This window comes from Prunus avium, chromosome 2 (assembly GCF_965620075.1).
Source record: "Prunus avium chromosome 2, drPruAviu1.hap1.1, whole genome shotgun sequence".
Taxonomy (NCBI): Eukaryota; Viridiplantae; Streptophyta; class Magnoliopsida; order Rosales; family Rosaceae; genus Prunus; species Prunus avium.
The window spans coordinates 41273640-41301325 of NC_142285.1; the positions used below are offsets into that span (position 1 = coordinate 41273640).

A 27686-nucleotide genomic window follows, 5' to 3' on the forward strand; every position below is an offset into this window, starting at 1 on the left:
ATGTTGACATATAAGACCCAACAAAATCGATCAATTTTACATATAAAATACCACTAAACCAAGAACTACTTGATGTATGAACAGAAATATATCTTAATTTTGTTTTTGACAGTGCCACATTACCTAATTTGTCGACACATAAGACCCAACAAAGTTGATATATTTTAATATTTTCACACTTGAATTGAAGCCCCTCCGAAAATATAAAAACCTTCCCCTGTTAAAAGCGTTCAGCTTTATCCAAAGTTTTCAACTTTGTGGACATGGTTGCACCACCAGTAGCAGTTGCAACAGCGGCAACAACAGCGCTAGCTACGCCTAGTTCGCTAACGTGCGCACTGGTTCCATCATGGCAAGGTCATTAGACTCATTACCGGCCTCCCCGCTCCATCTCTTCCTCTGTGTGCAAATGGGTTTTGATTGAATTTTAATGGTTAATCTAAATTTGCAGGGCTTCGTGGAAGTCTGGGACCAGCTCGAAGCTTGCAATGGCCAAAGAAACAGGTTCGCCTACTTCGAAATTTTGATTTCGTTTCACACTTGCATAAATGGGCTTCCTTTGGTTTCTGAGAAAATTGAGAAAAAGTTTGAAAATTTTGAGTTGGTTTTATGTATAAATTTGTTGTATTTGATTTGGAATTTTAATGTTGTCAAAGCAGAGACAATGCAGAAGGAAAGCCGGTGGCACTAGTGTTACTGCCCAATTTGAGCTAAAGCCTCCTCCATATCCACTGGTAAGATACTAAAAGTTATGAGGTTTCTCTTTGCAAAGTTTCTTATACATTATTAGACATAAGCTGATTTTGAGTAGATAATTACTATTTTACCAGTGGGTTTAGGCTTCATGCACCAAGTTCCAAATTTAGTGTGTGAGCTCAAGTTAAGTTTAATTACTACTAGCCGCCCTGGCGTTTGTCAAATTTACTTGACTGCTTGGTGTAAAAATTCTTGTTACAAATAAAAATTTTCAATCAAGTTTCAATCTTTCATCTTTTATTTACTATATTGAATGGAAATCTATTAGGAGAAATATACTGAACATTGTAGCAACTTTGGCTGAAAATGGGCAGTAGAATTCGGGGCACTGGTTCACTTTAGATGACAATGTGAGCCAATATTGTTTAAATCATAACACTGCTTTGATATTTCATATTGAGCAGGATGCACTGGAGCCGCACATGAGTAAGGAGACCTTAGAATATCACTGGGGGAAGCACCATAGGGGTTATGTGGATAACCTAAACAAGTTAATAGCAGGAACTGAACTAGATGAATTGTCATTGGAAGATATCATACTTGCTACATACAACAAGGGGGATCTTCTCCCGCCTTTCAACCAGGCAGCACAGGTATGCTATCCAGGAGATTGAATGCTTACCATTATCTTGAATTGTTTGATGTGATAATGTTTTGAGGTGCTTGGGGAAATGCATCGCAATTTGAAATTGTACATTTGCGTCGAAAATTAATGTTAAATTCAATATTGGTGAAGTTATAACTACTTAATGTTAAGGTAGATACTGATGAAATCCACCTGATGCGTCTGTGACAATTTATTTAAACTTCAAGCATGTATTAGATTGACTATATCAGTATATGACTCATACATATACTGCACACAGAAGCAGTCTTTTTTATGAGTGATTCCTGAAGTTAACTACCTATTGCTTTTTCACCTGTTTGCAGATCTGGAACCATGACTTCTTCTGGGAATCAATGAAACCAGATGGTGGGGGAAAGCCATCAGGTGAACTTCTAGAATTAATTAATAGAGATTTTGGTTCTTTTGAGAGATTCATTGAAGACTTAAGGTCAGCTGCAGCTACACAGTTTGGTTCTGGTTGGGCATGGCTTGCATGTGAGTGGTTGCCGTCCCATTTGACATCTTTAAGATTGAATTCTGCTGTCACATTGAATTTGGCGTATGCTAATATATCCTTGTGTTTTCATTTTCCAGATAAAGCGAATAGACTTGATGTTGGAAATGCAGTAAATCCTAAACCATCAGATGAAGACAAGAGACTTGTAGTTGTGAAGGGTCCTAATGCCGTAAACCCCCTTATTTGGGATTTTTCTGTGAGTATTATGACTTGTTCAATTCTTCCTAACTCATTTTTCATGTCAAGATAATTAATATAGTACTCTATAGGAAAATATGTATAATGACTTTTCTTATTCATTTCATGCAGCCGCTCCTTACTATTGATGTTTGGGAGGTATTTGACATTTACCATGTTTCTTCCTATTTCAAAATGGTTATATTTTATAGTGATTTTGTTAAAAACCATTACTGACTGATTGTTAAATCACTGGAAATTTGTTTTTGTTTCAACAGCATGCTTACTACCTTGATTTTCAGGTAAGCCTCCTTTTATTGAACATATGAATTTCCTTCTTATGAGAAGGGATCTATGCATTCTGTCCAATACAAGTACATCTAACAACTGAATCTCTGGTTCTTCCTCCAGAACCGGCGGGCTGATTACATATCAATCTTTTTGGAGAAACTTGTATCATGGGAAGCAGTCAGTTCTAGGCTTGAAATTGCAAAGGCTCGAGCTGCTGAAAGAGAGGAAGAAGAAGAAAGGAAGAAAAGAGAGGAAGAGGAGAAAACATCAGATGGCGAAGTTGAAGAGATTTATGTGGACAACAAGAGTGATGACTCAGAGACTGAATGAATTCAGTTTATTTTGCTTGCAGTGAAGATAAACTGGAAACAATTTTGGGTTGGTTGCCTTCTGGTTTGCAGTAAATGTGATACATACAGAGGTCATTCGAGTTTAGGCAGCATGTACTAAATTGTATTGCACCCGAGTAGATAGAATTTAGGATCTTAGGGGAGCATGTATATCTCTGTGGTTTTCTACAAAATATAAAGTTGATCATCTACATTTGGTTTTCTCTATACCCTAAACTACATCTTGTATTCATATCATCTTATGGGAGAAATCTTAAGAGACAATAGACCATCCAGAGGGGAGATCCTTGATTTGTCAATGCTTGGTGGTCCAAAGACCTCCAAAAATCGAAGAGAGCCATCTGCCACAGCTGATACCACAGTTAACCCATCAGGGCTCTGCAACAAAAATCAATAAAAAGAAACCATGTCAAAGGCATCGGACAGTCAAAAGGACCCAAAAGAGTTGAAAAATGAAATTTTGGGTTTTCAAACCTGAGAAAGATGAAGGACTCTGGATGTGTAGCGATTCAAGCTTCCGACTTTATCCATGGAGGGATACCTCCAAAGGCATAGCTGATTCTTGATGAGCTCGCTTGCACTATAGCCATGGCCACTCATTATCTCCTTGTGATGCCTGTTCCACTCCAGTCCACAAACCTAGAAATATAGCACAAAGTTATACTTTTTGTTAATTGAGTAGAATATCATAAAAATAAAAACATGAAAACCAGGGAAATCTTGTAAAATGGAGATCAAATCCTATAACTTGCCTGAGATTCGGTAGCAATGCTTTTGATGCAGGTTCCCTTTTTCGTGTTCCATATCTTAATACACCCATCTTTCGTGCCTCCCCCAGAGGCTAGCACTTCAGACTGATAAGGACACCATGCAAGGGCCTTGACTGCAGCACGATGGTCTTTAAGACGAAACAAGAATCTCTGTGAGTTCATTTTGGAAGAGTCCCATATGTACAGAAGATTTTCATTGCCGCCGCTTGCCAATACATTGCCTTCTCCTGACCATTTCAAACCACAGACTTCTTCAGTGTGTGTCCGTAAACGGCAAGTCACATTGCTTCCTGCTCTGACTGTCAAAGAGACTTCTTCAGTGAATTGTTCCATTAAATCAATGATTTAGAATCAGAATAGAATTGCTAAAGGTGAAAGGGTGTTTGTCACTACCATCATGGTTGATGATGGACTTGTCGCGGCTGCCGGATGTTAATGTGTGGCCATTCCAGGTAATGCTTGCTATCCTGTCCTTGTGGCTTTCTAGGCTTCTAACCTTTGTGTAAAAAAGATGAACCAGAAAATGGTTTGAATTGCATCATCAACTAAATGTTTCAAAACAATGGATAAATTTAACAAGCATGAGGAGGTGTTTGAGAGAGCTTTACAAGCTTAGAAGTCTCAGCATCCCACAGTTGGAGTTTTGAACGCCTAAATCCAACTGCTACAGTTTTGGCATCTTGAGACCAGGCTACACTTGATGGAAAATCGTTCAGATCATCAACTTGCAACAGCTTATGAACCTCTCGGTTCTCTGCGTTCCAGAGGAATAAATCTTTGCCTAAAGCAATTGCAATTACATTGTTCTTCCCCCAATCCATGGTGCTCATGTAAAAGTCATTTCTTATGTTTGGTGCATCCAGAATTCTAGCTTCCCCCTGCAGCATTCCACACTTAGAACAAAGTAATCACAGAGAGCAAAACAAGAAGGAAATGGGAAGGAAAAAGTGATATGTTTATAGTACCTTAGGCAATCTTCGAGGCTGATGGTGTTTACCATTACCATCCAATTCCTTTGCCTCATCCTGTCGCATCAGATCAACACAACGAATGGACTTTCTGTTTGATTTTGGACTTCCCCTAAAAACCAACATCCTAAATGGGTTCCCTTCTGAATCCAAAGTCAGTTTGTCCTCTATGCTCTTCCTGTACACCTCCTGGAAGACCCAAGAACTAAGGATATCAGTTCAAGAATTGTTTACAAGAAACTAAAATGCAACTACGACATACCCAATTCTTGAAATTCAGCAGAAGATAACATGCAACATTCAAAAAACATCAAGATCCCAAAACAAAGTCCTTTTTTTTTTTTCCAAATAGAAGTAAAAACTAAAACCCAATTAACAATTTATCAGAAAAGACTAAAAAAGCAATTAATTTTTACATTGAAATTGGAGTTCCGGTTTGGTGTTGTCCTGTTTGACAGTAAACTGCGGGCTTGATCAAGATCCATCAAACTCCTATTGGGTATAAACCGATCTCCCTGAATTTGCAGATGCACAAAACCCAAAATTCAAAGAAGAACAAATCAGCAACCAAACGTCAAAGCAACAGTAAGGCATAAGGGAATGACATAAAGAAAAGTGAAATCTTGCTGAAGATAAAGGGAAATGTATAGAGTAATTTGTACCGGAAAGTCGTATTGGGTAATGGGGTTGCTGTTCAGGCGAGTAGGGGAGTACCAATCCGATTGAAGTTCCCACATTCTTGATAAACTGGTTTCTCTCTAATTGCTAATGCAGAGAATAAACAAACTCCTTCTTCACCAGGCAATAAAGAAGAAGAAGAAGAAGAGAGAAGAAAGAAGAAATCTTTAACTAAAACAGTGGCATCTCCCGCCAAATAGATTTATGTATGGTGGAAATCCAACCGTTGTTTCTGTTGAGACAATAATGAGCAAGAACTTGGGTTTTGACTAAAAAGACAAAGGGTTTACTTGGGCTTTAAAAGCTCAGGCCGAGGCCCAGCAGGCCCAATACCTTATTGCTAATAATGCAATTATGCAATGCAATTGCAAGAAGTGAAGAACCCTTATAGCTAATAATGCAATAATGCAATGAAAATGAAAAAGGTCACACCTTTTCTTCAACAAAGAACCCTCATTTCTCCAGTTCTGATCATGGAAGAAGAGAAGGCCTGGCATGAGGAAGAAGAGCCTGTCAGTTTAGCCTGGATGACTGCCTGGCCAAACAGAAGCTTCCAATCCAACGAAGTTACACCAATGGAGAATTGGTCTCTCTGGTAGAGCAGGCAAGTCATCCTTGGCTACCAAACTAGGCTCTTGCTCTCATGTTAGGCCTCCCTTCCTCTCTCTCCCTCCACTCCTCCTGCAAGGCTGCAATGGGATGAAAAATATTGCATTTTGAGCTCTCTCTTTATAGCCTGTAAAAGACAAAGAAATATTGCAGACCAAATCTTTTTTATTATTTCATCTGTGTGTTTGCACCATTTGGCTGACATGATGGAATATATTCTTTGGGGGAAAAGGAAAACCCATGGAGGTCAATCTGCCACACTGATCAGCCAAATTGATCAAATGTGTCTCTTGACTCTTCTATGAAAAAACAAATGCTTTCACAGCTGAGTTTTGGTCATGGGCGTGCAAATTAATGCTTTTAAGTCGAAATGGTATATGTATATAATAATGAATTGGTTTCTTGCCTCAAACAGCCAGTTGCCATTTCTGGCCAAAAAGGAGTGATGGGTTTTGGCCTTTTGGGTTTTAAAATGCAAATCAAACTTCAAAGCATCTTTTAACTGCTCATGCCCCAACCAGAGTCCTTCACTTTATGCTAACAGTGATTCTTGTGGGGCAACACCAACATCAACCAAATTGAAATGCCCCACCTTGAAAATTAAAGTCAATGCCTTGGCCACTAACAAAGATTTTGGGGCTCATCACTTGATCCATTTGGTTAAAGGTCTTTGCTTTGATTTATAGATAGTTACCTTTTCAGGTTTATGCAGAAACACATTCATTACAGTTAGCATACAAAGGAAAAGAAGGGCACATTCATTACATATATCTATCTATCAGAATGCAAGAAACTGAAAGTTTTGAAGTTCAACGTGATTTGGCAAAATTCATCTATAGGCATGGACACAAAATAATCATATAAACACTGAATTACCGAAATTCCTAGAGATTTTCTATTCAAACCCTGCACTTCTCTTTATTCACCCCAATACTTAAATCATTAAGCTGTAAGTTTTATTATTGTGTAAAAAGACAAAAAAGGTCATCCAACTTAATAATTAACCCTAGTACATCTATACACACACCCCCACTCTTCATATCAAGTTTTAGAAAAATACAAACTCATCTACATCATATTGCCAAATTACTCTTCTCTTTTAAAGACATAGAAAATTAACAAGCCTACCTCTTTAAATATGCGAGGGAGTTGATGGAAAGACTTGTTGATTATCAACTCAACAATACCCAAGTGTTGGAATTCCAGTTACAGTTCTTGAAGAGAGGTAAAGTTGTTCTCTTTCTCTAGAAAGTATTAACTTTCGGGTTTAGGGTTCTATTTGTTTGTGGTTTTTTTTGTTGGAAACAAAGAAAATTGTGGGGTTTAAATAGAAAATCTCTTTTATTTCTTATTTTTTTTAGTTTGGGGTGTATTTAAGGGTAGTTTGGGAAGATAGCGGGGTTTTCTTAGAAATTGTGAAAATTTAAATTAAAAAATGGGGTGAACTAAGAGAAGTGTGGGGTTTAAATAGAAAATCTCAATTCCTATTATACAAGATAAAAATAACCTATATCTATTTTTCGATTCCTTAACTTCGTCATCATAACATAAAACACGTTTTTAGCGTATAGTATTTCGTCCATCTTAATTAACCATCTACTATTTATGAATAAAATGATATTTCTCTATACTTCGTTGGATAATATTCAAAGTTTGAATTTTTTCTGTCCTCAAATTAAAGACAAAAACTTTCTCATGTTTACATGAAAGGTTATAAATAGGGCAAACCAAATTTTATGAATCGCATCTCTCTCACTACCTTTGGTTCTATAATATCGCACATGCATCACATTTTGTGTGACACTTTTAGTAATAATTTAATATTTAATTTTAGTTCTTACTCTGAGAGCTTAGAATAATAAAAGCCAACGACGTCGTTTAAGGGCAGCTAACTAAAGCAAAATGAACTAGAAGAGAAGAAACGAAACGCAACCGAAAGATTTTTTTTTTCTACGACGTGGTACAATCTCGTACGTTCATCATCAGCCCGACGCAAGCAATAATGCAATCATCAAGTAGAGTTTCCGAATCCAATGAGGTAATCAAATACAAACGGATAAAAAAGGCAAAATCCCAAAGTGCCCCCACGGGTTCTCAAAATTTCAAATTTGAGCCACGTTTCTCCTCAACCCCAACCCCAACCCCATACACATCGACCGCCCGATCCCAAATATATAATCCCCAAACCAAAAACCTCACAAAACCAGACACACCTCTCCGAATCACACTCACGCAGACAATAGAGAGAGAGATATGGAGGAGCAACAAGAGCACGAGGTTTACGGCGGCGAGATCCCAGCCGACGACGGCGAAGACGTCGACATGTCGTCCAGGGCCGACGACGACCAAGACTACAACGACGACCCTAACTCCAAGGTACTGCAATTTAGTCTCGTAAATCTCGATTGGTAGCTTCTTGTTTGTTTGGACCGGTTGGGTTGATTTAGGTTCGGTTTTTCGTTGTGATATAGGAGCTGGAGGACATGAAGAAGCGGCTCAAGGAGATAGAAGAAGAGGCCGGCGCTCTCCGCGACATGCAGGCCAAGGTCGAAAAGGAGATGGGCGCTGTTCAAGGTATCAATCCCCTCCCATTCATCCACAAGAAACCCAAGTTTTAGTGTTCTTTTTTTTTCTTGCTTTCTTTAGGTATTGTGGGCGTGATTTGTTGAGCTAGGGTTAGGCTGCATTTGATTCTTTTGTGGGTTTGAGCTCAGTGATAACTGTTTAGCTAATGCTAGGTCAGAATCCACTTTGTAGTCCTTTTGTGCTGTATGATTGGTGAATTCTTACATAAAAGCTTAAAAGAACATGGAAATTTGATTCTTTTGAATATTGATGCGTTGAACTGACCACGTTGTCACTTGGCACTGATTAATTGGGTGAATAACCCGAATTGGAAGGTTAATTATTTTGCACAATTGGAGTTTGGTAGGTTTGATGTGTGTATGTGCACGAGCACGTGTACCGTCTCGAATGGTTATACTAGAGTTATTGTTCTCTTATATAAGATACTGTAAAGACAGGAAATTTTTAATTATTTCGAGTCTTGATGCGCCGACCCTGGTTGTTAGTTGTTTGTCGCTGATTAAATGGATCGATTGCCCAAGTTCCAAGGTTTCTCATATTGTATAATTGGGATTTTGTAGATTTTGTTCTGCATACGTGTACGCTTATCGTCTTGAATTTTTTTACGAGGAGTTACTGTCCTTTTATATAAACCCGATTGGTTCTAGTGCATAACATTGTGTCTCTAATATGATAACTAACCGGATTCTCTTAGTTGCATCTCCACCCTCTGCCATTGTTGTCTAATTGTGCGTCATTTGTATTTTCTTTGTTGGTCAGCCCATCGAGGGCACCGTTGAATTATACATACAACGGTTCTTGTAGAATCTTTCTGTCATACAATAGGCTTTTATAATGTGTATCAGCAGTAGTTTTGAACTGTTCATGCTTTAAATGTGATAAAACATGATTTCCATGGTTTGATGGTGCTAGATTTTAAGTTTTACTTCAAGGTTTATTGTTTCAAGTAATGATATCTATCAATATTAGCTAATAGTTTTTGTTTTTATGTGTTTTGATTGTGAATGAAGATTCCTCTAGTGGTTCTGCAACTCAAGCTGAGAAGGAGGAGGTGGATTCTCGATCCATCTATGTTGGTAATGTGAGGCCCAACAATCCTATCTTTGTTTCATTTTAATTTGGAATTCATTATACTATATTTAGTGTGGCATGCTCTGCTCTACGTCTTTATCATTTTCCTTATGAAAATTAGTTCTTGGAGGGATCAATCTTTTAGAATTAGAAGATATCATAGTTTAGGATATCACTCAGTTTCCTAGCAGACATTTTATTTGTTGCTTTTGGAGTTCCCTAGGACTGAGTGGCATCCATAGAGTTTGTTTGTTGCCCTTTTTTGCATTTACTCTGTGATTGTTATGTTTCTTTAGATTTTTTTTCCTGTGGGCTGCAAATTATTGAAGGTTTCTTAGCCTGATTAAGTTGTAGTTTGAGATTTGAATTTCATGTAGCCATCTATCTTCCATAGCCATGCTATCTTGAAAGAACTAGTTTAGATAATTTCTGGTGCAGATAGAGTTGGGTTGATAAACTTAAAAAGTTTAATGATATTTGGTATTCATTAATGTATAATTCAAAACAATTTTAAACAATTTAGCCCAGCATCTTTAAGTTAGCTCTATGTAGTTTTTGAGATGCAGTCTCAAATTAGTTTGATTTCCTTTGTGTTTTGATTAAGTCCAACTGCAATAGGTCGAACGTTCTTTCTAAATTGTAACCATATGTGATGTTTTATATCGTCTCTGGAAGCCTCAAGACCAAGAGTGAGAACTTCGTTTGATTTTAACTTCAGGTCGACTATGCATGTACTCCTGAGGAAGTCCAGCAGCATTTTCAGTCTTGTGGAACTGTGAACAGAGTTACAATTTTGACCGACAAGTTTGGTCAACCAAAAGGATTTGCTTACGTTGAGTTTGTTGAAGTTGATGCTGTTCAGAATGCTCTCCTGTTAAATGAATCAGAATTGCATGGCCGTCAATTGAAGGTACTTGATTTATTTTATATAGATAGTTCTCTATACTCATTCGAATTAGAGTAATAATTTTTTGGTCAATCATTTGAGCTATAGTGATTGGTTTTGGTATATTCACAGGTCTCTGCTAAGCGGACAAATGTTCCTGGAATGAAACAGTATCGGGGAAGGCGTCCTAACCCATTTTTTCGATCTCGGAGGCCCTTCATACCTGCTGCACCTTTCTTTCCTGCGTATGGTTATGGGTAAGCCCTAGGATCTCTTTGTTCTACTTGGTTGCCTTTAAGGAAGTCAAAGAGGCATGCGAATTTGGAAATTACTATTTCTCTCCATCAAATTCATCCTTTACTTGCCTTATGACCATTTAGTCTGCTTGAGTGTAGATTTTAGATTCGTATAAGACACACAATATATGTGAAATGATATAAGGCCACACAACATGCGCTGCTGAGAGTATATAGACTTTAGTGGTATTATTTGAACTAAAGGTAATATTGTACTTTGCATGCCTCACACACTTCCGAAAAAAATAATAAAAAGGAGAAAAAAATGAATAAGCTGAAACTGCCAAAACTAGAAACTATGACAATCTTAAGCACCTAGTCAATTTCTCCTAGGCTGTGCGGCAGGTCCTTTGACAAATTGACCAGGCTGCAATATTGGCAGCTTGTTTGTGTTATTTCCTTACCTGCACTGCTGGAAACTGTAGGTTTTTGTTTGTCTTGCTCACTCTGAGATACAAATAAGATTGTTTCTATACTTATGCATTCATTTGTTTTTTCTTGTATGCAGGAGGGTTCCAAGGTTCAGGCGGCCCATGCGATATAGACCATACTAATGATGAATAACATCACCAGGTGGCCACGTTATGTGAAGGCCATGTATGTTTTATTATGGTCATATACCATTCTAATTGTGCAAGAGCCATTTATGTTTCATTATGGTAGTATCTATAGTTTTGGGAACTGGAGAAAAGAAGTTGAACCATCATTCGCATGGCAGAGGCCAACTTGATTCTTTCTCAAATTTGTAGCGCACAAATGGTTTAGTTCATGTGTGGAGGGGATGAAAGAAGGCAGATATGCAAATGCTGTATTAGAGATGAGTCCTTTTTACAGAATTCTGTGCTAGATTTGTAGTTTTAAGATCAGTGTGGATGTTTTTTTTCAACATTGAAGGAAGTGTTTATGCATTCAATTTTATGAATTCGAGTAGTGAATTATCAATATAAAGTTGTCTTTTTTTGGTCAAGACAAAAGTTTGTTTGTCCAAATGACATGATGTGGGCATATATTTTCCAATAAAATATACGCAGGTGGAGGATTTGTGCAGAACAGGAAGTGTTTCAAATTGATTCTAGCCTCCGTTCTTGAATGAAGCTTGTGAAATTGGACCGAGTCTATTGTGTGTCGATTGCTTATGAATGGGATCTGTTTATAGCCCTTGATGTGAATTCCAACAGATTAAATCACTTTCTTAGGCATCCTCATCCCAGGATATCTTCTCAAAATGAGTTTAGGTCTGAACAAACTAGACAAGTAACGTTGGTTGTTACATCGCAATATCTTCTTGTTTCAAAATCAATTTTGATGCAAGCAAACAAAAACACTATCCCATCCTATCAGCTGGGATCTCAAACTCGAGAAATTGTTTTAATGACACTGAATTTCTACTGAATATCAATATACCATGAGCGCATCGCCTTAAAAAAATATTTATTATTTTGTTGGCTAAAAATTAATCAAGTAGCAATTTTGAGATTGGGCTCAGACCAAGGCAACGCCGGCTTGGCCCATCTCCGCTGCTTTAGTTGTTATGACTGTTACGGATGCTACTACTACTAGAAAGGGGGCGCGTCTTCTTCAGTCGTTAAATAAAGAATCAAGTTAAAGTAGAAGGGAGGGAGAATACCAGAAAATCGCTCGCAAAATCTGATATCTGAGTGCGTGGGAGGCTTGAAATTGAATGGCGTCTGGCACAGAGAGTGACGAAACAGCCGATACTCCACCCTTGTAAGCAAACCCACCTTCTTCCTCTTGGCTTTCAAATATATATAATTGTTTTTACTTTTTATTTTTCTTCTGATTTATATGATTTTTTGTCGATATCCTAAACTTTCCTGGGGTTTGTGGGAGTTCATTTTATCTTAATTAATTTCTCAAACGTTTTACCCATTTGATTGGAACAGAGAAAGAACTTGTTCAATTTGATTGATTTCTACTGGTAATTGCAGGACAAATACCATATACAAGGACCCAGATGACGGCCGTCAACGCTTCTTGCTTGAATTGGAATTCGTCCAATGTCTTGCAAATCCCACCTACATTCACTGTACTCACCTTTCACTTCGCTATTTTTCTTTCTTTTTGCATTTACTCTATCTTCATGGACATGCAGCATTGTTATAAAAGTACCTTATTCTTTGTCTATTTGCTACAGATTTGGCTCAAAATCGTTATTTTGAAGATGAGGCTTTCATTGGGTACTTGAAATATCTTCAATATTGGCAGCGTCCTGAGTATACGAAATTTATAATGTGAGTGAAAACCCATGTCTTATAATAACTTTGTGGTCATTTTTGTCTTAAAAAAAAAAAAAAAAAAAAACTTTGTGGTCATTTTGAGTTCATTGACTGGTCTAACGTTCTTTTATAAGGGTTTTTTTTTTCTTTCCACCCTTGATATAATTTCCTGTAACTATTTAGGTATCCTCATTGCCTATTTTTTCTTGAGCAACTTCAAAATGCCAACTTTCGCAACGCAATGGCCCATCCTGCCAACAAGGTCAATTTCTGATGCTTCTATGTTGTTCCCTTTTGAGTCACTTCTGGAATTATGTTTTTCTCCCGTAAAATTTAAAGTGTTTGGAGCTATATATTGGAGTTAGCAGTAAATTCATCTGGTTCTTGTAACTTTTAGGAATTGGCACATAGGCAGCAATTCTACTTCTGGAAGAACTATAGGAACAACCGTTTGAAACATATATTACCGAGACCCCTTCCTGAACCTGTTGCTGCACCTCCTACTCCTGCTCCACCTCAGCAACCTGTGCCTCCTGTGCCAGCTACAACTGTTTCGGTGACAGCAAATGCTCCAGCCCCTTCTCCTATGCAGTATGCTGTCCCCCCGGGGTCTGCTCTTGCAAAAAACGAAGCAAGGAATAGTGGGGTTGATCGAAGAAAGAGGAAGTATGTTGATTCTTTTATTTTATTTTTTTCGTCATTGTGGAAGCACAAGTTTTCTGCAATTTTTAACCAAAAAACCATACTAGATCAGTGTCCTGATTTATGCATGTGGTTATTACTATAGGAAAGAAGGTTAACTTGACAATATCATACATAATAACAGCAATGGAAAATATATCAGGTGAGGTAAGTTTTAATTTCTTGATCTTCAGGCTTATGAGATTAGCATTATTTCTTATTCAAAATCTATGATACAATGATCAAGCTCATATGATAAGGTCCAAGTTTTTCAAATATGGTAGATAATTGTATAGCATTATGATAAATGTCTAATATCCACCCTTTCTGCATTTTTCTTTTGCTTCTTTGATAGTGATTGGCGAATTCATGACATCTTTATGCTCTATGAAATTCTTGGTTAGAAGTAGTCTTCAGCAACTTGTATATCTGATTCCGCATGTTCCATCAGATCAATTATGTATTTTTCAATGCCAGGGGAAAAAATAAAGAACCAAAGAAGTTTTCTTTTTCGTTCCATGGCTGATTCCCATTTTCTTCTTTGGTGCAAACTGGGCAGCTGTGCCAGGTCTTTGTGAACATGTCATGCCACTCCTAAGTGTTCATCATGTTACAGTTTTTTTTCTTTCTCCTCCCCACCTTTTATATGGCGATGATGATGTGCTCTTATTAAACTACACCTCTCAGGATGAGAACAGCTACTCTGTAGTTGTTCTTTGAGCAGATCTAGTAAAACATCTGAGCCATTTGGCGGGAGTGAATTATAAGATGCTTATTTCAGCTTCACATCCTGCCAGGCTTATTGTATGGAAGGGGCTGGGTTTTATTTATTTATTTATTTTAAATCTTTGATGTTTTGGTTGGGGGTAGGGGTGGGGACTTTAATTTTTGTTTGGTCTACACATGAGGAAAATGCGTTGTGGTAATGGGGTCCTTTGTATCAAGTGTCTTGCACAATGTTCATTCAAATTAAAGTATGTGCACAAGTATTCTAAATGCAATTGCATTCTTACCGTTTTTGTTGACCATTTGGGTTTATGACAGAATCTTGGCACGTTTAAAATTCACAACATTGTGAAATCTTCTGAAGAAATAGCCTTTAGCTGGGATGTATAAGTATTTCTATAACATTTTATATGTGTAAACCATATTTCATGCTTTTATCTATTCATTTTGAAAGTTTTGTCACTGATTGTAGGAGAATGGTCAAGAACTGAAGGTGCAGGACTTTCCATCTTTCAGAGAGATTTTGACATTATAATGTTAGTTCCTTTGAGACACTTTATGAGCACACGTGGGAGTTGAGTGAGACTGTGACCATAGCACAAAACTTTTATAAGATCATCTGGTAGTTATCTTTGTACTGAATTGTATGCCTAGTAAGTTGTAAGATTGCCTACTTATGGTTGGAATAGATTGCTTGGAGGATAATTTATTTCCTTGAATAGTTTCGATTTAGTTGAGGTGCCTAACTCAAAAATGTCCTTTGATTGTGTTGTCAATCAATTTGCTTGTTGTTGGTCTGAGTCGAATGATTTTGGTTTGCCTTTTGTTTTTCTCCCAATGAGAACTCCTCCATGGTCTAAGAAAGTGGTTGGCTTACAAGAAAAACTGTTTTCATCTTAGTCAGGGCAAAATTGCAGACGGAACTGATCAGATCATATTGCGAATTAATGGTTTGATTTGTTAAATTGTGTTTCTTTCAATGTCTCCTCCAAGCTGATGTACCAAATCCCAGCAACATTCTCTATTGAATTCTAAGATACAACATTAATTTGCTGAAAACCAGGTTATCGATGGATTTGTGCAGAACATGAATTGTTTCTCGAGACGCTGGCTGATAGGACACGTAATGAAAACGTTAAAAAGATGGTGTGTTTGTTCTTGGCATTGCTTACTTGCAGAACAACCAAAGCGAAATTGAGTTTTGATAGCACAACACAAATGGAAGCGTTGTTTGTATAATCTAGTAGGGTAAAAACGACATTGTCTATTTAGCCTTATTCACGATTTGACCCCGACCGAGGTCTGTTGTCTGTCTTATTGGAAATTTGCCAATTGGTCCCTTTTTCAGTTGAGACCTGTTCGGATACTCTCAAGCTCAGCTCTAATTTTCCATAGCCTTCTTTATTTTATTCAACTCCTCACCTTCCTTTTCAAAGCATATCTGTCCACCTCATCCCCAATACGCGGCGAAGCGTTGGTCCAACTTAGGAACCTGGCCCACGTCAATTCCCACGCCACGTGGATAATACTGATTGGCGATTGCTCATCTGACTCCAGTTAAGTCTGAGTTGTCGTGACGTAAGGTGTTACAAGGGAAGTTAGGAAGGGGATGGATTGGGATGCCACGTCATCCTCCGATTGTTGAACTGCCCAGATACGCCTTCTTCCAAACTACGTGGATGCCAAATATAATAATTGTAATAGAAAAAAAATTCATTTGTTTATAGAAACAACGGTCATTATATGCATGCGCATCAATTTCACGTGAAAATCTGCCCCCCTAATTTCTGCTACGGTGAATCTAAATAGCTGGCTTTGCTTGACTACTGTATATATTTACCATTATGCCCTTGAAGGTCAATAGTAACACATCAGCTTAGTGCTGTGATTGACCGAGCTCCTCAAGCTTATCCCTACAATTTGGTTACACACATCTCTCTCTCTCTCTCTCTTTCTTTCTTTCTCCAAAATCTCTAAGCAAATCCGTAACATCACCAACAGTAGCTGGCTGGCACCTTCATTTTCAACCACTCTTTCCCTATATATACTAACCAACCACTTCACTCTTTTTTTCATCACCGCTTGCTTAGCTCTCTTTGTCGTCTTCAATTTTCACCTTCTCACAAATCCCATTGCGTTATTTTGGCCACCATCCAATTTTGATTCCCTTTGGCTTGGAGTTCTCCTTCGGTATCTTGAAAAGTTTTCCCATCACTTTCTCTTTTCTTGGTAGTCTCTGTTTTTGAGTTTTGTTGGAAGCCATGAACGCCCTCGCCGCAACAAGCCGCAATTTTCGCAACGCTGCTCGTATTCTTGGATTGGATGCTAAGATTGAGAAGAGTCTCTTGATCCCTTTCAGAGAGATCAAGGTTCATCTGCTGTTTCTTTCTGGTCTTTTGATTAAAGTTTGATTATAATCTGATAAGTTGTGATTGTTTCTCGAGAAATTGTTGAACTTTGTCTGTTGTGGTGGATAAGGTGGAGTGCACAATTCCGAAGGACGATGGAAGCTTGGTTTCGTACGTTGGATTCAGAGTGCAACATGATAATGCACGTGGACCAATGAAGGGAGGGATCAGATATCATCCTGAGGTGATGTGTTTCGTTTTGTTTCTGTTAGGTTTTTGTCTTTTGCGTTGTTCTTTTTCATGATCTGTTTATTTTGTGTTCTGCATAATGTCATTTGGGTTTTGGGGGGTTTTTGGATTTTCTTTGTGGATCCAATGATTTGATTGCTTTCTGAGATAAAGCTGAAAGATCATCATACTTTACAAAAAGGTCAGGAGGGAAGAGTAATAATTCAAGATATAAACTTTGAGTCCTAACTTTTGGTCACTAATCGAATTGGTATAATGTGCAAAAATAAATAAATTTTACATGAAGAAATATATAGTGTAAGACCAAATAGCAATAAATTATGCTTTTGGGTATCTGTATTGTGTTTTGGCTTACAAAAGTCAGCTAATTGGTTTGGCTAAACAGTTCATGTGCAAAGTAATCATTCAAGGTTCTGTCTTTCCACAGGTCCCTTAAGTAGTTATGTTTTCAACAAATGTCATTTTGCTTGTTTATTTGTCACTTAGCCTTTCTTCTTTTCTTATGAGAACTGAGAACCCAGATCCCAGATCATTCCCCCTGTTTCGTGCCAACAATATGCAATGTTTCACATTTCTCTAGTCCAGTCCACATTTCTAGGAGATGATTTCATATAGAACCTCTGCCTGGGCTTTAAAAAAGTTTGAAACCAGCAGCATAAATTAGAGAAATGTATATGCTTTTTTGTGAATTCTATATTGAAAGTTTTCTTATTTGGTTTTTAAAGGTTGATCCGGATGAAGTAAATGCCCTGGCTCAACTTATGACCTGGAAGACTGCTGTGGCGGACATTCCATATGGTGGAGCGAAGGGTGGAATTGGATGCACCCCAAGGGAGTTAAGTAAAAGTGAGTTGGAGCGTCTGACTCGTGTCTTCACTCAGAAAATCCATGATCTCATTGGAACTCATACTGATGTTCCTGCACCTGATATGGGCACCAATGCTCAGACAATGGCATGGATTTTGGATGAGTACTCCAAATTTCATGGTCACTCACCAGCTGTTGTGACTGGAAAGCCCATTGTAAGTACTGAACACTGTGAAATTGGGACACATGAGTAACATATAGAATTCTCTCATTCTTATCTAAGTTGTCTCTTGTGTTTGTGTTTTTAGGATCTTGGGGGATCACTAGGTAGGGAGGCTGCAACTGGACGTGGTGTTGTTTTTGGAACGGAAGCTTTACTTGCAGAATATGGGAAGTCAGTTAAAGATTTGACTTTTGTTATTCAGGTAGAATCCATTTGACATTGTCTTCTTTGTTAAAAACGTTTTGTGATCATATCAAAAATGATTGTTTGGTGAACTTTTATAGGGTTTTGGAAATGTGGGATCCTGGGCAGCAAGGCTTATACAAGAGAGAGGTGGTAAGGTTATTGCTGTGAGTGACATCACTGGCGCAATTAAGAACCCAAATGGAATTGATATCACAGAGTTGATTAAGCACAAGGAAAGCACTGGGAGTTTATTGAATTTCGGTGGTGGAGATAACATGGACCCTAATGAACTGCTAGTACATGAATGTGATGTTCTCATCCCTTCTGCTTTAGGAGGAGTTCTGAACAGGTTTAACCCTTTTACCAACAAACTCACTGCTTTCCTTGGTGTTTCTTATCCTATGTTTTGCATCATCAATTCTCTTCCTTCTCCTCTCTCTTTCCCTCCCTTCATCGACAAAAGAGGTAGTTTTTTAATTGCACTTATATAATTCCACTTATTTTACTTATATCCGTCATTCTGCTGTAAAGGGAAAATGCTTCATCTGTGAAGGCCAAATTCATTGTTGAGGCAGCAAATCACCCTACTGATCCAGAAGCAGATGAGGTATTATTGCATATTCTTTCTTCTGAGATTTTAAGTTGGAGAAAAAGACAGTTACAATTCTGATGGATGATTTCTAATTGATGCAGATTCTATCCAAGAAAGGAGTTATAATACTCCCAGATATATATGCAAATGCTGGTGGTGTGACTGTTAGCTATTTTGAGTGGGTTCAGGTGACTGACAGAGGAAAAACTTTATCTCCTATTGATTTTTCTGAGTTTGATTAGGGACATAATTTAACATGCTGAAATTTGATTATATTTTGTCACAGAATATTCAAGGTTTTATGTGGGACGAAGAGAAGGTAAATAATGAGCTCCAAAGGTACATGACTCGGGCCTTCCATAACATCAAGAACATGTGCAAGACCCACGAGTGTAATCTCAGAATGGGTGCCTTCACATTGGGTGTAAACCGGGTTGCGCGTGCCACCGTCTTAAGGGGTTGGGAAGCATAAAGAGCTTCTGTCAGTCTGTTGGTTTTCTTCTTTATCTCTTCAATACACAGTCACAGCCGAGGGCTGAAGAGGCAGCTTGAAGCCATTCTTAGCAACCTCCAAAATTCTCTGTTCTCTTTTTCCGCAGTTAATTGTGGCATTTTTTGGCAGATTTTGTATCGATTAGAGGAAGTGACTAATGAAGAAAAATATGATTTTCTTGTTGCAATGTGGCTGAAATGATAATTTGGTGGTTGCTATTCTTATCCTTGTATTAGTGTTGTTATCATTTGACTTAAAGTTAATTAGTCAGGTGAATTTGGCCACAATTTCTGGTTCACTGTTGGCTTTGAAAGAATGATTGTCCTTTGGCCTCCCTTGTTTATAAAATATAAAGAAAATCCAACTGAATTTATCCACCCAAGTTTTTATAGATAGTTTGCACCAAGTCTAGAGTGATTTAAACTATAAAGATTCAGTGAAAAATGCATATTAAATTTCTTGCCAGCAATTTTTACCAATTCTTTAAAAAAATGCAAATGGTTAAAGCAGATACACTAAAGAGTTTGCCCATAACTTCACTGACAAAAATAAGGAAGGGAAGATAAGCTTTCAAATTCCCAAGCATGGGCTTCCTCCCTACTTTCTATCTATAAGATCATTTTGATAAAAAGAAAAGAACAACAAACTGAAGCACCAAACTAGCAAGAACAAAGGAGGAGAGCTACCTTAAGGCATGGCTTCCTTGGCCATTTCTGCTTCATTGCAAACAGTTTGCAGCTCACATCAAGCCACTAAGAAACAACAGCCCCAATCCAGACCAGCTGCTCGCTCATTGGGGACAAAAGAGGCCACCCATCATGTTGTTGCGCTGGATGTGAAAGCTCAAAATTGTTTAAACATAGAGAAGCAAGAGAAGTCTGCTTTACGCATCGATAGGCCTGAGGCAGAGGATGCTGCAGACTACAAATCACAGCATGGTTTGGGTACAGAATTGCCTGTTGTGAAGTTCAACGACAAGCGGTGGAAGAAAGGGACATGGGATCTAAATATGTTTTCCAAGGATGGCAAGTTGGACTGGGATGGCATCATTCTAGCAGGTGCTCTGCTCTAATTGGTCTTTCTCAGATTTATCACAAAAGTTGTGTTTCTATTGAAATATTCATGTTTTATATAGGCTAATTGGTCTATGTTTGTGTCCTATTTTAACTTTTTTATACATTGCATTAAAAAAATTGTTTATTTTATATGTATTGGCAATTTGGCACTACAGAAGCAAAGAGGAGGAAGTTTCTTGAGCTTCACCCAGAATCAGCTACCAACGACGACCCGGTTGTGTTTAGGAGCTCCATCATACCATGGTGGGCATGGATGATGAGATCCTATCTCCCGGAGGCTGAGCTGATCAATGGTTGGTTCCGATCATCGATCACTTCACACACACTTGCACTTCTTAGTTCTTAGAAATATGCATGCATTTCTTGCTGCATGCATTGCATTATTATATTTCTTAGTTCTAATTAGAACTATGTATCTTTTGCTACATGAACTATTTTGGATATAGGTCGAGCGGCGATGGTTGGGTTCTTCATGGCATATGTTGTAGATGCTTTGACAGGGCTTGGTGTTGTAGGACAAACTGGCAACTTCATATGCAAGGCAGGGTTCTTTGTGGCAGTCATTGCCATAATATTCATCAGGCGAACCCAAGATTTTGAGAACCTAAAGAAGCTAGCTGATGAAGCTACTTTCTATGACAAGCAATGGCAAGCTTCGTGGATAGATCAAAATGCAACAAGTGGCTCTTTAGATCAAACTGGAAAGAAAATTTAAGCCTGCCTTCCAAAAGAAATTGTATTTATCTTACTAGTTGGACCACAGAATGGTTTGTTAAGCTCTAGTATTAAATTACAATGACATAATCTAAATATTTTGATTGACCTAAAATCATTGTTTTCAACTCCAGTGCTGGTCAATGATCAATCCATAAACCATTCAAATTTACAATCCCCAAATTTTCTGCTTAATTTTTTTTCCCTCTTATAACATTGGAGACCCAATTGACATTTCACTGCCTTATGCATTGTTCGTTTTTGAGACGGTCGTTGTGACATACGGTGGTCTAAGTTATGATAACTTGTTTGACTCCATGGTGGATGCATTACATGCTGCATTGGAGAAAGCAGGGGCGCCCCAAGTCCAAGTGGTGGTGTCCGAAACATGCTGGCCCTCCGATGGAAATAGGAAGGTGACAACACCAGCCACAAATGTACAACTCGAACCAAATAAGCCACACGTTTATCCAATCAGTTTTCTGTGAACAAAAATTAAAGGACAAAGCATGGTTTCAGTAACTTATGCGATCGATTATACAATTAGCTCAAAGAGCAATTAGAAAGCGTGTTTCTGGTCATAATTAGAATGTGATTGTCTCCAAATAATGCAACATTGTAAGATTTTTTGACACTAGTCTCAGTTTTTCTTTGTGTTATCCAATTTCACTCTCTCTTCTTTTCTTTTGGTCTGTTTTTGCCCTAATACTTTTGACGTGATAAGGTAAATTTAAGACAAGTTCTTTTTTCTATATTCAAATTTTGCACCATTCGATGTCATCTATTGGTTCTTTTTATTTTTGTATTCGTTTGATGAAGACATGGTATTCGATTTTGGGCCAGTCCTGACTCAGCAGCCGAACGGGAATCTCATTACAAATGGCAAAAATATAAAATTGTGATCAAGAGTCAAAATAACGTGTCGAATAAAATTATCCCCTCAAATGTTGGATAGAGAAAAGGGTTGATTTGTAGGCCAAAGAAAGATCAAATAATGATATAAGTCAGTGCCCCAACATTTTCCACTCAAAAGTTATTGTTCATGCACTTTACACAATATAACTGGATGAAGATAACCATGAGAGCTGTCTTCCTTCTGTTCAGGTTTCTAAGCACTATTTTAACCATAACTATTAGTCTATTAGTATTGGTTTGTGCAATAGGAATCTGGGATTTGCTCGCAAAGAAAGTGAAAGACAAGCTGTGCAGTTAAAAAAATTAAAATACGGTGTATCAAACGAGCCCTTATACTATTTAGTAAAAAAAATTAAAATTAAAAACAAGACCCATCTAGCCCCTAGCACCTAGGCGGCCGATTATATTTTTTATTTTTAAATAATATAGCCGCGCGGCTATATTATAAATTTTTAAAAAATTAAAAAACCGCAGTATAGCCGTGCGGCTATACTAAGACCCTAGTATAACTTTATCTAATAGTGCTAAGGCGGCCGATCTTTATTTTTAATTTTTTTTTAAAGAGTATAGCCAAGCGGCTATACAAGGGTCTTAATTTCTCACTTTACACCTTGAATCTAAAATTTTCTCACTTAACCCTCTAAACTGAAAAGTTCGGCCACTATATAATATTTTAACATAATTTATTTAAATAATTTAATATATATTATTTTTATTCAATAATATGTAAAAATTATGTATATAATACGTGAATTTTGTGTGCATTAATGAAAATTTTATAAAAAAACACATGTATTAAGCATGAAAAATACGTATGTATGTGTATTGTACGTTTGCTTTTAAAAAAAACGTGTATTTTACCAAGTGTTTAAGACGTGTAAGAAAAACGGAAGTATTATTAAAAAATACATACATACGTGTATAATACGAGTATTGTTGGAGAGGGTCAATTAACCGGAAGAATAGTTGTACTACTGGAGACGTCAAAATATAGCCCAGCACTATTCCTTAAAAAACTATAAATGTGTGCTAAAATTTATTGGTGGGCTATGTTTAGCCCTCCACGTACAGTTGGAGATGGCCTAAGGTAATGATATCATTCGTCCTCTTAATTGCCTTAACACAAGTCAAGTCAACATACATCCTTAACGTTATGAAATATTTTGTTATGAAAATTCTAATCACAAAAGTCACTATGATAGCCCCCTCCATGATTCTTTCTTAATTTTGGATGACCCAATCAAAACCTTGTCTACTTATCGCACATCCATTCTTCCATTACAAAATTTCCACGAGTCTTCTCATCCATTACTCCTCAACTCAATCAACTTCCTATTCAAACCCAAGAAATAAGTTTGTCTACTTATCGCACATCCATTCTTCCATTACAAAACTTCCACGAGTCTTCTCATCCATTACTCCTCAACTCAATCAACTTCCTATTCAAACCCAAGAAATAAGAAAAAAGAAAAGGAAAAAGAAAAAGTGATTATTTGATTTGGATACTCTTCATCATGCATCTTGCTTTCATCTATCAAGTCGATCAATATAGTGTGATCCAAACTAATCGAAAATTCCAAAATTTATTCAATTACTTAAGTCAAGTCAATACTCACCCACTTAATTGCATTGTGTGACAAGACCCGCCCTGAATTCCTCAGAATTCGTGATGAATCTTGTGATTTTTTCCGACATCCAATTGATGTCGGCCCCACTTACAAATTTTAAACATCCTTTTCCCCTAAAACAAAGAAAAAGAGGGTCGAGATTTCTACCTAAATTTCGGCAGAATCTCCCATGAACAACGGACTTTACCACATATATGCCACATCAACAAACTAATGGAGTTTTTTAAAAACAATTTAAAAATCATAAAATTTAAAAATGAAAAAACCATTTATAGAAGGATTTTAACCTTCAGGACCATTTATGAACCATAAATCCTTGGTTTTTTCATTTTTAAATTTTTTTAAAAAAAAACTCCATTAGTTTGTTGATATGGCATATATGTGGAGCCTACATCTCCAATAATATAGTGTCACGTATATTTAAAATATAATATATATTTTTAAATAATTTAAAATTCATAAAATTTTAAAAATCAAAATCAAAATAAAAATTTATGAATTTTAAATGAAAAAATCAAAAAAATTTGCAGGGACCATTTGTGATAGGTGTGTGAACCTTAGGATGTTTTGTGATATATATGCCACGTTAGCAAACTAATGGAGTACGGAACCTAACGGCAGGGGCCATTTGTGAACACACATACTAACCTTGAGGACCACGAATGACAAAAAAAAAAAAATGAAGGATGCAATCTGATAGTTTCGTAAACCTTAGGGACGTTTTGTGATATTAAGCCTTTGTTTTATACAAAAAAAAAAGTCACCCTGCTTTTAATGTGTCCTCTTTTTTTTCTTCTTCCTCTAGAAGAGCCCTGCCTGCCTGCCACTGATGGAGATGGATTTAGAAAATTTGGTTCTCCTTTTGTTTTGACTTAGTCAAGACATTAATACATGCCCTTCCTGGCCTGGTATATAGCTTATTGTCCATGGCTCATTATTCATACATACACATGGAGAGAACAATGAAAGCTGTTTTACTTGTCAGGTTTTTAACTATTGCAACCATTACAATTGGTATTGGTCTATGCAATGAAAATCTGGGTGCCACTTCCAAAGAAGGCGAAAAACAAGCACTTCTGAAGTTCAAGCAAGATGTTGAGGATCCTTCAAATCGGCTTTCGTCATGGTTTGGTGAAGGAGACTGTTGCAATTGGACTGGAGTTGTCTGTCATAACTTAACCGGTCGCATCAGTGAGCTCCATCTTGGTAATCCCAACTCGTGGTCGCATCTCGACCTTCAGTCTCAGATAGATTTCAACAATAAATCAACTTGGTTGGGTGGTAAGGTAAATCCTTCTTTGCTCAATTTAAGTCATCTCAACTACTTGGACTTAAGTTACAATAAATTTCAAGGTACACCGTTTCCTAGCTTCTTAGGTTCTCTTAAAAGTTTAAGATATCTTAACCTCTCAGAAGCAGGGTTCCAAGGGATAATTCCTCCTCAACTGGGAAATCTCTCAAATCTGCATTATCTCGGTCTCCGTCAAAGGAAGTTGAAGGTTGAGAATCTTCAATGGATTTCTGGTCTCTCTCACTTGACACACCTAGACATGAGTTATGTTGATCTTAGCAAAGCCTCTGATTGGTTGCAGTTGACAAACATGCTCCCCTCTTTGGTAGAGTTACGTATGATCAGTTGTAGACTTCATCACATTCCCTCTCTAGGTCTAGCTACCATAAATTTTACTTCACTTTCCACCCTTGATCTTTCTGAGAATAAATTTAATACTTTGGTGCCTAGGTGGGTTTTTAGTCTTAAAAATCTAGTTTCTCTTCATCTCAGAGCTTGTGGTTTCCAAGGTTCAATTCCTAGTCGTCAACAAAATATCACTTCTTCTTCTTCTCTCACAGAAAATGATCTTTCGTTGGAAAATCTTTGTAAGTTGGTGGATCTTGATATGTCAAGCAACAATTTCATTGGAAATGTATCAGAAATCTTGGAGAGTCTGTCTTTGTGTAGTTCAGATCGTATTGAGTCATTGCTATTAGGGTACAATAATCTTTCAGGCCATTTAACGGAGCATCTAGGAGATTTTAAAAATTTAAGGCGCCTTCATCTCTCTGCTAATTCAATATCAGGTCCTATCCCAGAGTCCTTAGGAGACCTATCATACTTAATGGAATTGACCATTCCTGACAACCAGTTTAATGGAACTCTCCCACAAAGTATTGGTCAACTCAAAATGCTTACCTTTTTGGACATATCTTATAATTCATTTGAAGGTGTAGTGTCTGAGGTTCATTTTACTAACCTCACAAAATTGGAACATTTCATTGCAAGAGGAAACTCATTGACTCTCAAAACTAGTCGAGACTGGCTTCCTCCTTTTCAACTTCAGCGCCTATGGTTGGAGTATTGGCACCTAGGGCCAGACTTTCCAATGTGGCTTCGGAAGCAAACACAATTGGTGGTTCTAAGTCTACCAAATACAGGAATTTCAGATACCATCCCGACTTGGTTTTCGAACATATCTTCCCAGTTGTTGTCTCTAAATCTCTCTCACAACCAACTGTATGGGGAGATTCAAAACATAGGTGGCAGGCTTCGGTCATCAATTGACCTAAGTTCTAACCAATTCACCGGTTCGTTACCTTTGGTTTCCTCCACAGTAGGTACACTAGATCTTTTTCGAATTCATCATTTTCTGGATCTATCTTCCACTTCTTTTGTGATAGGATGAGTGAACCAAAAGAACTTTATTCTCTTTATCTTGGGGAAAATCTTCTCAGCGGAAACATTCCTAATTGTTGGATGAATTGGAAAAACTTGGTCGTCTTAAACTTAAAAGGCAACAATTTAACTGGGAATGTTCCAACCTCCATAGGATTCCTACACAAGTTGACATCATTACAGTTGCATGATAATCAGCTGTCTGGAGAATTACCTTTGTCCATGCAAAACTGCACGAGTTTATTAGTTGTTGATCTTGGAAAAAATAAGCTTGTTGGAAGCCTGCCAATATGGATGGGGAAAAGCCTTTCAAATTTGAAGGTTCTTAACATTCGTTCAAATGAGCTTCAAGGAGACATTCCTCATGAACTTTGTTATCTGAAAAATCTCCTAATCATGGACCTGGCAAATAATTCCCTCTCAGGAACAATTCCAAGATGCTTCCACAATTTTAGTGCAATGGCCGCCTTGACAATATCAAACACGCCCATTTCAATAGCCGAATATGTTATGGATAATGTGATGTTGGTGACTAAAGGGAGAGAAATGGAGTATTATTTCAAAATGCTTAGATTGGTAATAAGCATAGACCTTTCAGACAACATCATATCTGGGGAGATCCCAGAAGAACTGGCCAGCCTCCTCGGCTTGCGATCATTGAATTTATCGAAAAATCTTTTGACCGGAAGCATTCCTTCAAAGATTAGTAACATGAAATGGTTAGAATCTGTGGATTTGTCAATGAACCAACTTGATGGTGAAATTCCTCAAGGCATGAGGAGTTTGACATTTCTGAGTCATTTAAACCTGTCCTACAACAATTTCACTGGACAGATTCCAAAAAGCACTCAGCTGCAGAGCCTTGATCAGTCTAGCTTTATTGGCAATCATCTTTGCGGACCTCCACTCAACGACGATTGCGGTACTGCAAATAGGATGATTCCACCAACACTTGAGCAAGACAGAGGATACCATTTACTTGAAGACAAGTGGTTCTACCTCAGCTTGGGAATAGGATTCGCGTTGGGGTTTTGGAGTGTACTAGGTTCTTTACTGGTGAATATGCCATGGAGCATTCTTCTTTCTCAATTCCTCAATAACATTGTATTTAAACTTCATGCTGTAATTGTTAAATTTATTAGCTAGTTTTGTACATTGCAATAAGACTTGCTTTATAAACAAGTCTAAATATGCACTGAGGTTGTTAAGGTCTTTTCTGTTATCTTATGAAGAATATCGTTGTATCACCTTCACCTACACCATAAAAGCTATTCTTGTTGTCTCACACACATCAAATCAAATGGCTACATATTCTTACGATGTGAAATTCCTTTTCTTTCTCTTCTAAATTTCATTTTCCTCTGAACAACAAGAAACTGGAATTTCTTGTTTCGCAATGTCAAAAAAGAAGCCTTTTTTTTGTCCCACTATTCAAGCTAATTAGTTTCATCATATCAGTGTAAAGTAGAAATTAGATGTTTGGGTTTGGATTTATAGACTAATCACCCTGATATGATGAAAGAAGAAGATTTTCCACCATACCCTGCCGTTGTCAGTAATGAGGATTTCGACATGTGC

The 27686-nt window shown here is 37.5% G+C and overlaps 8 protein-coding genes across 11 annotated transcripts; 7 read left to right on the forward strand and 1 right to left on the reverse strand.

Moving 5' to 3' along the window:
• The first annotated feature begins 176 nt into the window (after positions 1–176).
• Positions 177–2905, forward strand: FSD2 (Fe superoxide dismutase 2). Of its 2 annotated transcripts, none has more exons than XM_021972727.2 (9): positions 177–357; positions 452–504; positions 657–734; positions 1161–1349; positions 1687–1858; positions 1958–2076; positions 2190–2216; positions 2336–2359; positions 2469–2905. In XM_021972727.2, the coding sequence occupies exons 1-9, from the start codon at positions 264–266 to the stop codon at positions 2676–2678; spliced, it is 966 nt and encodes a 321-aa protein (XP_021828419.2). In that variant the 5' UTR covers positions 177–263; the 3' UTR covers positions 2679–2905. The 2 variants fall into 2 exon arrangements, with proteins under 2 accessions (XP_021828419.2, XP_021828420.2); XM_021972728.2 differs by having other exon boundaries at positions 660–734.
• LOC110768862 (cell division cycle 20.3, cofactor of APC complex-like) lies at positions 2509–6047 on the reverse strand. The gene is made up of 8 exons (XM_088249365.1): positions 5099–6047; positions 4853–4951; positions 4434–4625; positions 4077–4346; positions 3862–3964; positions 3451–3767; positions 3173–3337; positions 2509–3076 (listed from the first exon to the last, which is right to left on the reverse strand). The coding sequence occupies exons 1-8, from the start codon at positions 5171–5173 to the stop codon at positions 2933–2935; spliced, it is 1365 nt and encodes a 454-aa protein (XP_088105491.1). The 5' UTR covers positions 5174–6047; the 3' UTR covers positions 2509–2932.
• Positions 6048–7844: 1797 nt separating this feature from the next.
• On the forward strand, positions 7845–11484 carry PABN1 (polyadenylate-binding protein 1). The gene is made up of 6 exons (XM_021972687.2): positions 7845–8099; positions 8195–8297; positions 9320–9390; positions 10099–10290; positions 10399–10523; positions 11071–11484. Exons 1-6 carry the CDS (start codon positions 7977–7979, stop codon positions 11114–11116), a joined length of 660 nt encoding a protein of 219 aa, XP_021828379.1. The 5' UTR covers positions 7845–7976; the 3' UTR covers positions 11117–11484.
• Positions 11485–12123: 639 nt separating this feature from the next.
• Positions 12124–14938, forward strand: MED31 (SOH1 family protein). Of its 3 annotated transcripts, none has more exons than XM_021972692.2 (7): positions 12126–12290; positions 12512–12609; positions 12718–12814; positions 12983–13061; positions 13197–13465; positions 13587–13648; positions 14679–14938. In XM_021972692.2, the coding sequence occupies exons 1-6, from the start codon at positions 12244–12246 to the stop codon at positions 13597–13599; spliced, it is 603 nt and encodes a 200-aa protein (XP_021828384.1). In that variant the 5' UTR covers positions 12126–12243; the 3' UTR covers positions 13600–13648; positions 14679–14938. The 3 variants fall into 3 exon arrangements, with proteins under 3 accessions (XP_088103986.1, XP_021828384.1, XP_088103987.1); XM_088247861.1 differs by having other exon boundaries at positions 13587–13643; XM_088247860.1 differs by lacking the exon at positions 13587–13648 and having other exon boundaries at positions 12124–12290.
• A 1225-nt stretch (positions 14939–16163) lies between these two features.
• Positions 16164–19291, forward strand: LOC110768827 (glutamate dehydrogenase 2). Its single transcript, XM_021972685.2, has 8 exons — positions 16164–16575; positions 16685–16798; positions 17529–17825; positions 17919–18035; positions 18118–18368; positions 18551–18626; positions 18713–18799; positions 18898–19291. Exons 1-8 carry the CDS (start codon positions 16468–16470, stop codon positions 19081–19083), a joined length of 1236 nt encoding a protein of 411 aa, XP_021828377.1. The 5' UTR covers positions 16164–16467; the 3' UTR covers positions 19084–19291.
• A 188-nt stretch (positions 19292–19479) lies between these two features.
• On the forward strand, positions 19480–20919 carry LOC110768866 (light-harvesting complex-like protein 3 isotype 1, chloroplastic). The gene is made up of 3 exons (XM_021972729.2): positions 19480–20162; positions 20336–20473; positions 20627–20919. Exons 1-3 carry the CDS (start codon positions 19799–19801, stop codon positions 20893–20895), a joined length of 771 nt encoding a protein of 256 aa, XP_021828421.2. The 5' UTR covers positions 19480–19798; the 3' UTR covers positions 20896–20919.
• Positions 20920–24350: 3431 nt separating this feature from the next.
• Positions 24351–26118, forward strand: LOC110768852 (receptor-like protein EIX1). The gene has a single exon (XM_088247859.1). It carries the CDS (start codon positions 24364–24366, stop codon positions 26116–26118), a length of 1755 nt encoding a protein of 584 aa, XP_088103985.1. The 5' UTR covers positions 24351–24363.
• Positions 26115–27424, forward strand: LOC148297051 (receptor-like protein EIX2). The gene has a single exon (XM_088247858.1). The coding sequence runs from the start codon at positions 26115–26117 to the stop codon at positions 27252–27254; it is 1140 nt and encodes a 379-aa protein (XP_088103984.1). The 3' UTR covers positions 27255–27424.
• Positions 27425–27686: the final 262 nt, after the last annotated feature.